Genomic DNA, 14,338 nt, shown 5'->3' with positions numbered 1-14,338 from the left:
CAAGAGAAAAGGGGTTCAATATGGAAAATTCTAGCTTGTCTCTGAAGAATTTGTGGTTCTCAGAGTTTCCTCTTTCCTTCCAATAATGTCCATAGTGCTCGGGACTACATACCTGTATAAAGATACAAATATCCCAGGGCAGATGTCTCAAAGAGACAATTTTCTCCTAATAACTCTTTAGCTGTGGGTGGCTTCACTCTGAGATGTGAAAACTTATGGCTCTTGCAGTTGTGTTAAAATGATGTTGAGAGCTCAGCAGGGGACACACAGGTTGTATGTTCCCTTTGCCCAAGAGAAAATGGCCATGACGCTTACTTTAGGGCCTGTGTTTCTGGATCTGTGCTTGCATCTGGATTTCTGCTTCCCCATCCATGACCCTCTCTTCCTGCTTTCTGTGCAAAACCCAACATCTTCCCTTCTGTGTTCTTTCAGCCCTCCGGTAAGCACAAGCGGGATCCCTCCGAAGTGAGTCAGCTGAGTTTTGATGGGGAGCAACCTCCAGACTCTTCCTCACCTATGATAGTTAATGGGTCCATGGAGACTGGAAAGGAGAATGCAGATGGACAGAGTGATAAAATGAAGGGAGATGAAGGGATAAGCAGTGACAACAAAAAACTGGAGAGCAGCCACTCCACGAAAGCTATCACCAGCAATGCTGCCACTGGCACAGAGGGTGGGGAAATCACCTCCAGCACCCAGAGCAAGCTGAGTAGCTCAACCAAAATGAATAAGCAGCCAGAGCCAGCCAGCAAGGAGCAGAAAAGCATTGGGGACCGGCCAGAGAGCTGCCACTTGGAAAACTTCACAGAAGATAAACTTGCCAACGGGAGCTTGGATTCCCCGGCTCCATTTTCTAGCAACCAGTGCAAAAGGGATTCGGATTCTGGCAGCACTTCAGCTTCAGAAAGCATGGACCTCACCATCTCGCTGTCTGCTGACCTGTCCCTCAACAGAGAGAGTGGCTCACTGTCTCTGAAGGTGAGTGGTGGGTAGAGGGTATAGAGACAGAAGGAGGGCAAACTCCTTATTAAAAAGAGGTTTTTTTTTTCTTTTTAGCTAAGTTTATTATCCCTGAAGTTCAGATTCCTTCCTTGGGAGGCTGTGCACATGCATACACCTGCAATAGCCCATTAGACTGTCTCCTGGCTCTGTAAGATTTTTAATCTAGATAATGTTGGTCTTTGACTATATGAGGGAAAAAATGAATTGGCCCTAGTTTGCCATGTTCCTGGAAATCCAGGTGTCCTGGTGAGTGGATAAAGTAGGAGAGCACACAGAGGCTGGAGCAGGATGGATGGTCTAGGAATCTGGCTTTCATTCCCTAAGCATGATGCTGAAGTAGCCAGGTGCCATCCCATAGGGAGTTTTTTTTCAGTGACATAGCCACAGAGACTTGCCACAGTGCCCTTGATTCCAGCTTCCAAGCTTGGAGCTCTGCAAATAACTGTAGAGTCAGAAAGGAGGGAGGAATCCTATCTCCAGGCAAAGCCCTGAATGGTTTGTTTTCATTTTCTATGGGATGCTGGTCCCAGCTGAGCGTGGAAGTAGGCTAGGCTGAGCTCAGGATGGTGAGGCTGCCTGTGGCAGCATGGCACAGAACGCAGCACGAGGTAGAGCTGTGCCACAGGCACGTGGCATGTCCTTGAAGGCAAGAGAAGCACTCAGGGGACCTGTTGCAGCTACATATGTCCTTTGCTGTCCCAGGCCACAGAAATCTAATGAAAATCCAACAGTCTGCAGTTAATTTGGGTCTCTGACAAACCTGAAGTAACTGTCGCTGACCTGGCTTTTGCAGTCATACACAGGCTGAGCAAGCTCAAACGTGGAAATCCAAAATATGATTTCCTAAATTTTATATGTTGTCAATCATTCTACTTCTCTTGCTTAAAACTCTTGGTCCAAGGAGACAGCTTGTTTGGACTGGTGCACTTTTTGATTTTTCCAGCCTGCCATATTCTGGCCTGGTTTGCATCAAACTTGCACTAAGACCTCCCAGGCTTCTTGGCTTCTTTTTTAAGGTTTTCTGGAGACTGGGAATGTTTGTGAGCCTGAACACTCCAGGTCAGCATGGCTTTGACTGAAGATGCAAAATAACTGGAACGTTATTTGCTGAGCTTCAGATGAAGTAATGTGTGTGACTTGAAGAGGCAGAGATATGTGTTGCACAAGATCTTTATCTAATTGCCTGCAAGAGTGAGAGTTTCCTGGCATATAAATATGCCCAAATACCATTCTCAGCAAAACGTTCTCACCTCCTCTCTCCTGCTGCGAGCATGATAGCTGACCTCCCCACCAGGAGCCTACAGTTCATGTGGCGCTGTTAATGGGGGAAGCGTGATGCTCTTCTAGAGTAGCTCACCCCTCTTCACTACCTTTGCTTGCATTTTCTCTTTGCCAGGCACATTGTAGCAAGAGAAGGGACAGCAAAGAGTTAAACCATTTCTGATATGAGCATTAGTTGTAAATGCTTTTTATTACATGCTAAACTGCAAAGTTAAGTTGACTTTTTTATTATCAGACTCCTTTTCCATTTGCTTGTAAGTTTGCTTCCATTTTTTTTTCTTGGAAAGATTAGGGATAAGAAATCTACAGGTGAGTTTGGGAGGCTGCAGCTGGCAGGGAAAGCAATCAGAAATAAGACGCAAGCAGGAGGGACAGATAGGGTTTTGGATAGGCAAACCAAGCTTTCTCGGACACAGCTTACTGATTGTGCAGGAGATCTTGATTTTGAGCATCTAACTTGAATTTTGAATGCCTGATCTGCATGAGTACTGAGTGTTCAGAGCTTCAGCTAAAACCCTTGAGAGCTGGAGGGGACATGCAATGATGTACACTGCAAAATGTGCTCAAAGTGGGCAAACACAGTCAATGTCCCAAGTGACCTGTTTCTCACAGTCAGTTTGCTGTGCTTGGAGTATAATTTATCTCACAGAAGTGTCATGAAAATACATTTACTCGTGTTCAGCAGAGGATCTTGACCCTCTACCAAGGGATGACAGAAAAAGCCAGGAAAAAATGAATAATTCTAGTTGTAGATCTAAGTTTGAATAGCCTCATGAATAATATAGGGAGCCATGTGCTCGGCAGCAGAGGAAGAGCCCTGCAGCACGGCTCGGGGCCCCCGCGCCATCCGGGCTGCTAGAGCTCCACCAACGTGAGCTCACATGGACAGGGTCTGAGTCACCGTGCCAAACGGGCACTGAGGGTGGCTCAGCCATGCTAATACTGGCATTTTCTCATTTCTCAAATGACGGATTTTTAGCCTGCTGTTTGAATGCAATTTGGGGCAGTAAGGGCCTTAGTGACCTGAACTAGTCTCACGCCAAACTTTTTGCCCCTGTTTCGCCATTTTGGTTTAACCACGCATGTACTAGGATGTTGTTCCACAGTTAGGCTTGCCCTCAAGGTTTCTTTGGCTCACTACAGCAAGCTCTTTGGGCTCACTAAGCCTTGGGCTTTCGGGGCCCATGGGAAGCTCTTGTGCCACCTTCTCTGTAGCAGTGATGATAGTAAAAGCAAGAGAAGAGCAAGAAGACTTTGGAGAGTGCTTGCCCATTCCACTGCTGTGCCTTCCCTATAGGGCTGTGTGATTTAAGTCATTCATGTCCTTACTTTTCTGCCAAAGAAACTAACTGTCTGGACCCAGTCCTGCAGCCAGGCTCTATATGTCGATCGGAGAGGAATGCGCACTAGCTGTGGTGTTGCTGAGAGAGAACACTGCTCCTGGCAGTTGTTTCTACCTACCCTAGTGAAAGTGAGCCTGGCTGTGCTTCGTGGAGGTCACTGAGGGGCTTTGAGCTGCTTGTGATTAGCTAAGTACTGTAATGAGAGCCAGAGGGACATACGTTCTGCATCCTTAGGCAAGTTTGGCTTGTTTCCACGCAGCTCTGTCTGGAACTGCAAGCCTGACATAGAGGCCTTGCCTGCCTTGGATCTGCAGGTGTGCTGGGAGGACCTGAGGGTTAGATGGCCCTGGAGGTTTAAAGAGTAGCATTGCAAACTTCACGTTTCGTAGATTCCTAGGCACTGCAATTCCCTGCAGTCCCAGTGTCCTCCATCAGTCTCCACTTCAGTTAGACAAAACAGGGAAGGGTCCTCAGGGTGATGGGTTGTCTCTCTTCCAGATCATGTTTCTGGAGGGTGGAAATTACAATATACTGCATCATGATAGTAAACAAAGAATGTATGCTTTGAACTGGAATTCCAAATCTGCTGATGATTTTTGCTTGATGCAGTTTCCTTGCTTATGCTCTTTATTAGCAACAGCATGAAAGTTGCTCTTAGACTTTCAGCTGTAGCGTCCTGCATGGTAAGCCAGGGAGCTCACTTCACAGCCTCTCCCTTTCTTCCCCTGCTGAATATCAGGATTCTCGGATGCAGAAGAAGACACTGAAGCGGACTCGGAAGTTTGTGGTGGACGGAGTGGAAGTAAGCGTCACCACCTCAAAGATCATCAGTGAGGATGAGAAGAAAGATGAAGAGATGAGATTTCTCAGGTAAGCTGGTCACCAAGGCTGAGGGGAATGCATGTTGGCTAGCTGGGATGGGTGTTTTTTCTCCACAAGCAAACCCCAGGGGCGACCAGAATTCTTTCCACTGTCTGCCTTCTTTGTGAAACGTGGTAACTAAGAGGTCCAGCTCAGACAAGACAACTGTCCAACATGAGCATCACTTTAGGCTTTAGCCTTTTCTTGGCTGCATTTGTGCTGAGCGCAGGGCTCTCTGTACCCACATATCCTGAGTTCTCCATACATGGGAATGAGGGATGCATCTCAGGGATAAAATGTGGCAAGGCTGTGATATGGGAAGCTTGTGCTAGCTGGCTCTATCCTGAGTCTGCTCTGGGAATGATCAAATGCTTGTTTCCAGGGTTGTGGAGGCATTAGCTCGATGGAAGTAAGCATAGAAAATTTCTCAAAATGTTTGTATTCCTTTTGTTCTTGTATCTCCCCCTTCATTAACAAGAAGACCCAAGCGGTTGTAAACTCTTGGAATACCACTTAATATTCACAGCATGTCCTCCCCACTTAAACCTTTTTGATTCCACTGCAGATGCCATTTGAGCCTTCAAACCTCAGTAAACCTTTCTCAGGGAAAGAAAGGACTGTTTCTAGCTCTGTTACTATTTGTAGCAAGAATGAAATGAAGAGGCCCATTAAAGAATTAAAATACAAATTGTTTGGCTTGATTCACTGTTCCAGGCTTCATCTGTGCTGCCTAAAGGATTCCCTGAGAATATAATCTGTCCCAAGCACAGTATGTCACCATAGCACCCTTATTTCTAGTCTCTAACGGAAGTACATGTAGTAGCACACATCTCAGTGTGCAGGGACTTCACAGCCAGGGCGCTCTCCTCTTGCAGGTGTGGTTGCATCCCTGAAAACAGGCTCTTCCTTTTAGTAGTCTGCCTCCTCCTGTGACCTACAAGGTGGAAGAAGGCACAGAGAGGCTTGGGTTGAAAAGCATCAAGTCCCTGAACATCTTTCGGAAGCAGTTATTCTGCTGGGGCTAGCTAGCAGGCATAATGAACTCTCCTGCCATATTGTTTTGCACTTAAGGGTCTTATTTCTGACTTTTTTGGAACACACCAAGATACTGATTTGAAGGCGGGATTACAAGTGAGCATATCATGCTGGGCCAATTGATTTAATGGAACTAGAGTTTGTTTTGATGAAAGAAATTGCTCTAAAATGATTTTCCCAACAGGGCTCCTAGAGAGAGTTGTATTAAGTGTGCAACACTAATGCACAGCAGCAGAGGTCATGGTGGGGATTCTGCATAGGAAAGTTGCTACTGCTTTCCCTCTCGAGGGGCACATCAGTGACTTACAGCTCAGTCAAGCATAGACTTGCCAAATGGGCTCAGACACTGGGCAGAGACTCCTTTTTACTGGATGTAAAGTTGCATGAATACATGAGTGGAGTGATACATACATAAGCCAGAATTTGTGGAAACCACCCTTTTTGCCATCCAGTTATGAGCAAGAATGAATGCTGAGCATGAGGGCCAGGCCAGGGCAACACAAGCTTGTCTTGAGCTGTGTTTTGAAGACCAGTATGCACTAGACTGGACAGCAGGACAGGTGTCTTCGATCTTGGCGGGGAAAGTATTGCCTGCAGCATCACTTTGGGAGATTTCTCAAGGCTTGCTTGAGAAGTTTTAAATAGCAATAGGCTTACCTGCAAAAATTAACAGTTGGCTAACAGTTAATGCAATTAACATCTGGTGTCACAGAGCACGAGAGCACGTCAGTCAGTAGGCATTCACCTTCTGCCTGAGCTCATAGTGAGAGTGGCAGAGTGCTAAGGGATGGCCATGCAATTTGCTTTTACTGCTGTAGTGCTCTGGTTATCAATTCTGCCATTCCTGCTCGGGTGCATAGCTCTGAACTTGTCTGACTGTGTCTTTCTCTCTCCCCCTCCTTTTTAACTCTCTGTAGGCGCCAGGAGTTGCGGGAGCTGCGTCTCCTTCAGAAAGAGGAGCATCGAAACCAGGCCCAGCTCACCAGCAAGCACCAGCTGCAGCTGGAGCAAATGCTCAGGCGCTTTGAACAAGAATTGACGGTACATGGGTAGGGGAAGGGGAAGCTCATAAATAGCAACTGATTTGACTTCTCCTTTGCAAATGCCCTGCAAACCCTCTCACAAGACAGTGCTATCTAGGTTGTAGCAATCCTGGGACACCATGTCCGCAGTGAACTGAAAAACCCTTCCGACATTTGAAGGACTGGATGCATTTGTCAAAGACAGAGCCTTTTGTGGGCATTGATCATGTGCAGCCTGCAGCGTAGGAAGCGCTAACGGCCATTGCCCGGGTGGGAGTAGCAGGGGAAGAAGTGCTCTGGACTTTCCCTCTTTAATGCTTTTTCCTTATATGTCTCTTTGAGGCTACTGTGAGAAACAGATTGTAGTGCTGTTGTATCTCATGGGAAAGGGCCCTGTAAATAAGAAAGCAGTGTGGCCAGCATGTGGGAGCAGAAAAACTGGAAAGTCTTTGGGCACAAATTGAATAAAGATCAACAGGGTTTAAGTACTTAGTCCTTCTTTGGGGAGCTTACGTTGAAGTAAAATAATTCTGTAGGTAAGTCACCTCTTTAAAACTTCCAAGAGCCATCTTTTAAAGACCTCTTTCTTAATTCACCTAACGTGTACGTTTGGTAATCCCATCTTCTCCTGGCAGGGTGAGAGAAGCTTCATTCAGTTCCTATGTTCTCTTACATTTCTAAAGTCTTGACATGCCACATCTGTGAATTCCTGTCTTAGCAAGTCACTTCTTATTTGTAAGATTTGTTCACAGCACTGTGCGATGTGCAAAAACCCTGAATGTGCTTCCTGTACTGTTTCCCTGCGGCACTTAGCAGTCTGCACCCATTAACACTGGTGTGCTCTGCCTCTGCTGCTTGAGAAGAGAAAGAGGCTGGACTTGGATGCAGAGGGGCTGTTGGAGTGCACTGCTCTCACACTTGCAAGTCCGCGTCTGCAGAGCAATAAATGTTGTGCTTGAGCACTGTGTGCTAATATTTTCCCAGAGCAACAGGTCCCAGTGGGATGTTGCAGATCAGGACTCAAGCAAGGAGAGAGGATTGCAAGGCATCAGCATGAGAATTTGAATGCTTCCTGCTCCCACTAGAAGTAGTTCTGTCCTGTATGCTTCATGTGTCATTTTTGGAAATATATCCTGCCTGTAAAGAGCCTCAATTCATGCAGGGATCCCACTCTTTTTTTTTTTTTTTTTTTTTTTTTTTTTTAATCATTTGGAAGGAACTAAAGTACAAAGGAGGCTTAGTCTGACCTGTATTTCCTTCCCATATAGGCAAAGAGGAAATTCTATGACACCGAACTTGAGAACCTTGAACGTCAGCAGAAGCAGCAAATTGAGAAGATGGAACAAGATCACTCACTGCGCCGGCGAGAGGAAGCGAAGCGCATTCGCATGGAGCAGGAACGGGACCATGCCAAATTTCTGGAGCAGCTGAAGCAGATGAAGAAGGAGGTAAATATGGGAAAGGGATGGAGGAAAGATGGTATCCTGCATCTGTTTCTTCCAGGAAAGCATCAGTATTTCTCCACAGTAGATCTTGAGGGGAAAGTGTTTGCTGGTGTTTTAGCACTAAGGTCTTGCTTTTATTTGATATTTTTAAATGACTCCTGAGGTCTAGCTGTTTGGGGACATTAGATGGGGTTCTCTTGGCCTAAAATTACCTGCTGATATATCTCCTTTCCTTACCCTAAAGGTCAAGAACGAGGTTGAAAAACTGCCACGGCAACAGCGGAAAGGAAACATGAAGGTGAAGATGGACGATTTTTCCCAAAAGAAGCAAACCATGGTAAGGCTAAGAGAGGATTGCTCCAGTTCAAAGATTGGAAGGAGTGTAGGAGACAGAGGCATGCATCATTTTGGCCTCCCTCCTTTAGGGATTGGCAGATGTTAAAATTCCACCAGATGCTTGTCACGTTGTAGCAGGAGGGAGGGCTCAAGGTGCTACTGCTGTTTTCTTCTAGGAACAGGAGTTTTTGGCCAAGCAGAAAGAGGATTTGGAGTTGGCCATGAAGAACATAACAGCCCAGAACAAAAAAGAGATTTGTGATAAAGAACGCGAGTGCCTGAACAAAAAGCAGCAGCTCATGAGAGGTGGGTGGCAAAGGCTGAAGGGGAAGAAGGCAGATGCTGTAGCAATAGGTTTATCTGATGCTGGCTCTTCCCACGCAACAGATGCTGTGACAGAGTTGCAAGCTGGCAGGACAGGATTTAGAAAAAACATCCTTGCCAGATCCTGTCTAAATGTTTAACAATAATAATGCTTAGCACTTTAATCTTCAAAGCACTTTCCAAATATGAACCAATTAAGCTTCATAATTGCAAGAAATGATTCTCCGATACGGTTTGCAACCAATTTCTCTTGGAAAACAGGTGGTGAACAATCACCCCCTGTGTCTGCTGTGCTGCCTTTGCATGTAGGGCTTGCTTATGCTTGGGATGCTGTGTGCGACCAAGCCAGGATGCTAGGGAGGGTTTTGTCCTGACTCTTCTGCCTTGCTCAGATCGAGAAGCCTCCATGTGGGATCTTGAAGAGCATCAGCAGCAGGAAAAACACCAGCTTGTCAAGCAGCAGCTGAAGGACCAGTACTTCCTCCAAAGGCATGAGTTGCTCCGGAAGCATGAGAAGGTGAAGAGTTAGCTCCTTCCTCCCCTGGTGCTGTGTGCTGATGGGCACAGTGTGGCTTAGGACACCTTGCATGTCCCTGAAGGGGATTTTTCACTTCCAGGCTTTAAATGGAGGGTGGGTTAGAATTTGAGGGATTTGGTCATTCTTAGTGAAAAGGGACAAGAATAATGCTCAGGTCAGCCTGCTTGCTTTGTATGTATATTCTGTACTGTATAGATATAACTTGCAAGAAGCAACTATGCACTTTGGGGGATTTTTTGGTAACTTTTCACTGTTCAGTATGTGGGATTAGGGATTTCCACAGCAGCAAGTGAAGACTGGCAGATTTCACGGTCATTTCTGCCCCCTTCTCCTCTGCGTCTGCAGCATTTTCATTAGCAGCCCTCTTTTCTCATTCTCCTCTGTCCCCTGGGAGATGTTTGTCTCCAGCTACCTCCATGCAACTCCCAAGTCTTGCGCTTGTGTGGAGAGCTCTCCAGCTCCCTTTGGTTTCCTCAGCAACTTGCTTGTTGGCCTGACTTGTCTCTTCTCCTCTGATGATTTTTATTCTGCTCTTGCAGGAAAGGGAGCAAATGCAGCGATACAACCAACGCATGATAGAGCAGCTGAAAATTCGACAGCAGCAGGAGAAAGCCCGGCTCCCCAAAATCCAGAGGAGCGAAGGAAAGACACGCATGGCTATGTACAAGAAGAGCCTTCACATCCACTCCAGCGGGAGCGCAGCTGAGCAGCGGGAGAAGATAAAACAGGTCAGATTGTGTGAAGGGCATCAGGTTTGAGGCTCAGCTTGAGGGTAAAGTATTTCACTGTCCTGCTGGCAGAATGGAGGTTAGAGAGGAAAAGGCAACAGTTCCCAAATGTCTAGCCCAGCGCAGGGAGTTAGGGCTCTCTGCTTTTGTGGCATCAGGTATGGTTTTTAGTGTTGCTCCCCATGTGAGTAGCATTGGGAAGCATCCTTCCCCCACCCCCGCCCTTTTTTTTTAACTCCTTTTAGATGATAGTGTGAGTTAGTCTCACACTATCAACTTCAAAGATCAGAGCACCGATGTTTATATAAGTACCTGCGTTTTCCTGTTCCAGTTTGCTCAGCAGGAAGAGAAGAGGCAAAAGGCAGAGCGGCTGCACCAGCAGCAGAAGCATGAGACACAGATGAAGGACATGCTTGCCCAGTGCGAGAGCAACACAAATGAGCTCCAGCAGCTGCAGGTAACCTTGTATGGTGGTCTGACCTTTTGCAGATGCCCATGTGCTGTTTCTGCACCAGTGTAGGGAGCACATCTGATCCCCTGCACAGCCTATACAGCAAGGGCCTGGCTAGCATAATAAATGTAGCTGCAGAGAATTGTGAACTAGAACTGATGTCCTCCCGCTCTTCCTTTAGAAGCTTTAGTGGCTATGTCTAAATGTGTCCTGGAGCTCAGAGCTCTGAATGCCTCTGGCTGATGCAGGTCCTTATTGAGCACAGGGTTTACAGTCCCTGATCTGGTATAATTAATGGGTGTTTTATCATGTGATCTGTATTTAGAATGAAAAGTGTCACCTCTTGATTGAACATGAAACCCAGAAGCTAAAATCCCTGGATGAGAACCACAACCAGCACATGAAGGAATGGCGGGACATGCTGAGGCCACGGAAGAAGGTAGTTCCTGCTCTGTGTGAGCAGGGTGTCCTGCTCAGCTGGTTGGGAGGGACAGTGTCCTAGCTCCAGTATAATCACAAATATATCTCTGATGTGTGTTCCTTTTTGCTTAAGGCTCTAGAGGATGAGCTGAACCAAAAGAAGCGTGAGCAGGAGATGTTCTTCAAGCTGAGTGAGGAGGCAGATGGACCGACTCCGGCATCCCCAACCAAACATGCCAAGTTTGTCCCATTCAGCTCTGCAGAAAGTTTGTAACACCTAGCCGCTGGCAGGCAACCAGCTGGTACTTGCTCTGTCCTCCTTGGCTGCAGGTGGGCAACCTGGACTTGGAAGACCCTCTCAGCAACCTCTTCTCAGAACAGCACCATCCTATTCTCTCGCTCCGCCTGGGTTAAACACAACCTCTGTCTTAAAGTGTGGGACACTGACAGGAAGTTTTGGTGGCTTTTCCAGGGGTTGGTTTGCTCAGCAAAGCTCCACACTGAGAAGCCTGGGAGGGACCATATCTGTGATCTTCCTTGCACTGTTAGCTGAATTTGAACGCATCACTTTTTATGTTGAGCCTGGTGCTCACTGGGCTTGTTAGCTCTGACTGAAGCAATAACAGCTCTGAACAGGAGAAATGGGCAGTAGCTCTTGTACTCTGTCCAGTGGTTATTAGCCTCTCGTCACTGTGGCTGCTTGTCCTCCTGGTCCTCAGTGTCAGGGTAAATGACTTGTCTGTGGCAAAGCAGCTTTGGCATTCTCTTAAGCTAACTTTGGCCTCATGGACCCCTAACACTTGCCCTGGAAGGATTATTTTTACATATTGTGGCCCTTCTTTGCTCAAAGGAAACACAATGGTTTGGATTTTTTCTCTTTAGAGGAGAGAAGGTTGTGTTTTCTCTTTCCCCTTCCTCCCAGTATAGACTGTGCAGGAAGGGGACCAGCTGGGCTTGCTTTAGAAGATGCCTCTCCCTCTTTGTTTGCCTTGATTGCTGGTGCACCAGTCCCTCTGGCACCTACCTAACGTTATCTGATCAGAGTTTGGAGTACGGCACTGAAGGCTCAGGCTCTCAGACTCACACCCAGCAATATGCGGATCATAAATGAACTGCTCAGCTGGATGAAGGCTTTTGTGTGTTAACGAAGTATGTGTGTATGTGCAGAGGGAGAAGCTTGTAACGGTGTCCAGTTCTGTGGTGACACAGTAAGGTATCGGTCACAATTATGTGCCTTCCAGTCAAGGCAAGTGAGAGAGAGAAGGATTTTATTTCTAGATCTCTTGCAGTCACATGCACCTGCTTGAGCTTTGCTAAGTGCCATATGCATACGGACCATATAGGTCAGCCAGCCTGGTCGCCCTGCCATCAGGGTTACAGGCTGCAAAGCGCTGTTTGAAAGGAATGAATGAGTCTTGAAGGAAGGAATGCTAGGGAAGAGGAAAGACAGTTCACACTGGCTTGTTACTCTCAGCATGACTTCTTCCACTGATGTCTTATCTTCTTATGATGTGCCACAGTCTATCTCAGATCATTCTTCTTGCTTTCTACTTGCAGCAGAGGAACAGTGGCATGTCCAGCCCTATGCTTGTCTTTCTGCTGCTTGATGATGTGGTTCAGCTGGACTGCCTTTCTCCACCTGCACAAGCCACTGCTTGGCTGAGCTTCTCGGTAGGCCCTAGAGCATTGTCCTGGACTAGGGGACAGTGACCTCACTGGGCAGCAGCCCTTTTTGCACAACCCCAGTGATCCATGGCATATGGTAGCACATAGATTTTTCTCTTTCTGTTGATCTCTGGACCACATTGTTTATTTTATGCCTGCTTCCCTAGCAAGAAAAAAAAAGGCTATCTGTAGTGGAAAAAAAAGTTATCTTAAAATCTCGTGTGTTAATTCGGGGGCACACTAGCATTTCAGGAAAAAGGTTTATGAGGTCTTTTGGACTGTATTGGTAAGTATTGGTACTTAGCCCAAGGGGCTGGCCTCCAAGGTCTGTAACACCTCTTTATCTGAGGAGTGCATTAGAGTTTAGAATACATATCAACAAGCTTCATGCAAACCAGTGGGACTGCATCCATTTGGGCCATCCCAAATTTCTTCTGAATCCACACCATTAATATTGTTATTAATAAACACAGCCTAGATAGTGATCAAAGGGCTGGGACCCTTTGCAAGCAGACTGCAGAGGGGCTTTTAAGTAACTAGTCTGCATTCCTAGACAGACCACCTGTCCAGCATCAGCTGTACCTTTTGGGTATGATGATACTGCCAGGCTGGGAGCTGATATAAGAACATATGAATGCAGAGGGTTGTTTCTGAACTGGGCAATGTGTTGGTCTGAGCTTTCTAATAACATTAGAAAGGTGTGGTGGCAGCCTCAGGGATTTAATTCCCAGTCCCATGGATGTCAAGTCTGGAGCTACTGAATGAAATGGTTGTTGTCACAGAAATCAGAACCTGACGCCTGGCACCTGCGATCTGCAGAAGGATGTCTCACAGCATACTGTTCATAACATACCTCGTCTAGCTGAAACGTTTCGTAGCCTCCCTGAATGCCTTCTTGAAGCAGCCCAGTAAGAGTCAGTTCTCTGGATGTTGTGCAGCCCTGAAGGTGGGGGCTGCTTCTGGAGGCTTTTAAAGAGCTGATGTGATCTCCCCCCCCCCATTGTAAATTGGTTGTTCCTTCCTCTAGTCGAGTTTATTTGCAGCCTGGAACTAGCAGCATAAGTTCCCCTTGTGCTAATAAAGGATGGGAATGGTTTTGGCCCCTGCATTTTGCCCCTTCTCTGTCCCTTTGCCAGGCGTGCCATGGCTCTGCACACCGTACCCCTCTCCTAGAAGAGCGCAGGGGAGCACATCTTGCGATAGAAATGTTTACAAGGTGGTAATTTTTTTCCCTGTAAAAAAGGGTATTTTGTTGTTTGCTGTTCGGAAGTAACCATGAATAAACTCAATTTATTTTTGAAGGAGGAAGGGACACTTTTTTTTTTTTTAAACATGGCTTTGAATAAAAGGTTTTTTAATATTTTGTAAAACATCTTTGGTGGGACCACCAAATGTACTATAATGTAATGAGCATTCTAATAAAGTAACGGATTGAGAAATGTGGGCATGTGGCTGATTTCCTGCGCGATCCGATCCCTGGCGACAGTCTCAGACCAGCACAGTTTTGCTTCTCAAATCTGGCTTTTGCTGAGTTACAGAGTTCTCCAGAGCCTGTTCTGGGGTCTGAACCTTGCAAGGCTGAACTTCCAGTTCTTTAAATATAGCTAGTTGTTTCAAAAACACTTCTGCTGTGAGCTGCAGCTCAGCAGTAGTAACGTTTTGCTACAAAGCTGAAACTTTGGTAGAGATAGGCTGAGCAGTAGTTCCCTGTCTAGCTTTGCTTTGTGTTAGAATAGACCACGGGTGACGCTGCTTGGTGGAGAGGGAGCATTGCAGCCCAGCCGGGCCTGAACCTCTGCCCGTATGGGCGTGTGTGGTCTGAAGAACAAAACCACTTACACATGGGTTTGCTTTGTCTTTTTGCTTAGCTTCCCTGGTTTTAACGAA

The 14,338-nt window shown here is 46.6% G+C and overlaps 1 protein-coding gene across 2 annotated transcripts in view; it reads left to right on the top strand.

Moving 5' to 3' along the window:
• STK10 (serine/threonine kinase 10) overlaps window positions 1-13,890 on the top strand; it is a 59,728-nt gene extending 45,838 nt beyond the window's left edge. For both annotated transcript variants that reach the window (XM_062587141.1, XM_062587142.1), the window contains 11 exons: window positions 433-978; window positions 4,366-4,496; window positions 6,440-6,563; window positions 7,813-7,992; window positions 8,234-8,326; window positions 8,502-8,631; window positions 9,042-9,166; window positions 9,727-9,915; window positions 10,247-10,372; window positions 10,692-10,805; window positions 10,920-13,890. In XM_062587141.1, coding sequence (XP_062443125.1) covers window positions 433-978; window positions 4,366-4,496; window positions 6,440-6,563; window positions 7,813-7,992; window positions 8,234-8,326; window positions 8,502-8,631; window positions 9,042-9,166; window positions 9,727-9,915; window positions 10,247-10,372; window positions 10,692-10,805; window positions 10,920-11,060 — 1,899 coding nt within the window. In that variant the 3' untranslated portion in view covers window positions 11,061-13,890. The remainder of the gene's footprint in view (window positions 1-432; window positions 979-4,365; window positions 4,497-6,439; window positions 6,564-7,812; window positions 7,993-8,233; window positions 8,327-8,501; window positions 8,632-9,041; window positions 9,167-9,726; window positions 9,916-10,246; window positions 10,373-10,691; window positions 10,806-10,919) is intronic.
• Window positions 13,891-14,338: the final 448 nt, after the last annotated feature.

The sequence above is a fragment of the Rhea pennata genome, chromosome 14 (genome assembly GCF_028389875.1).
Source record: "Rhea pennata isolate bPtePen1 chromosome 14, bPtePen1.pri, whole genome shotgun sequence".
NCBI classification, from domain to species: domain Eukaryota; kingdom Metazoa; phylum Chordata; class Aves; order Rheiformes; family Rheidae; genus Rhea; species Rhea pennata.
Note: the sequence above shows the minus strand (reverse complement) of the source record. Positions and strands in the feature narration are given on the sequence as shown.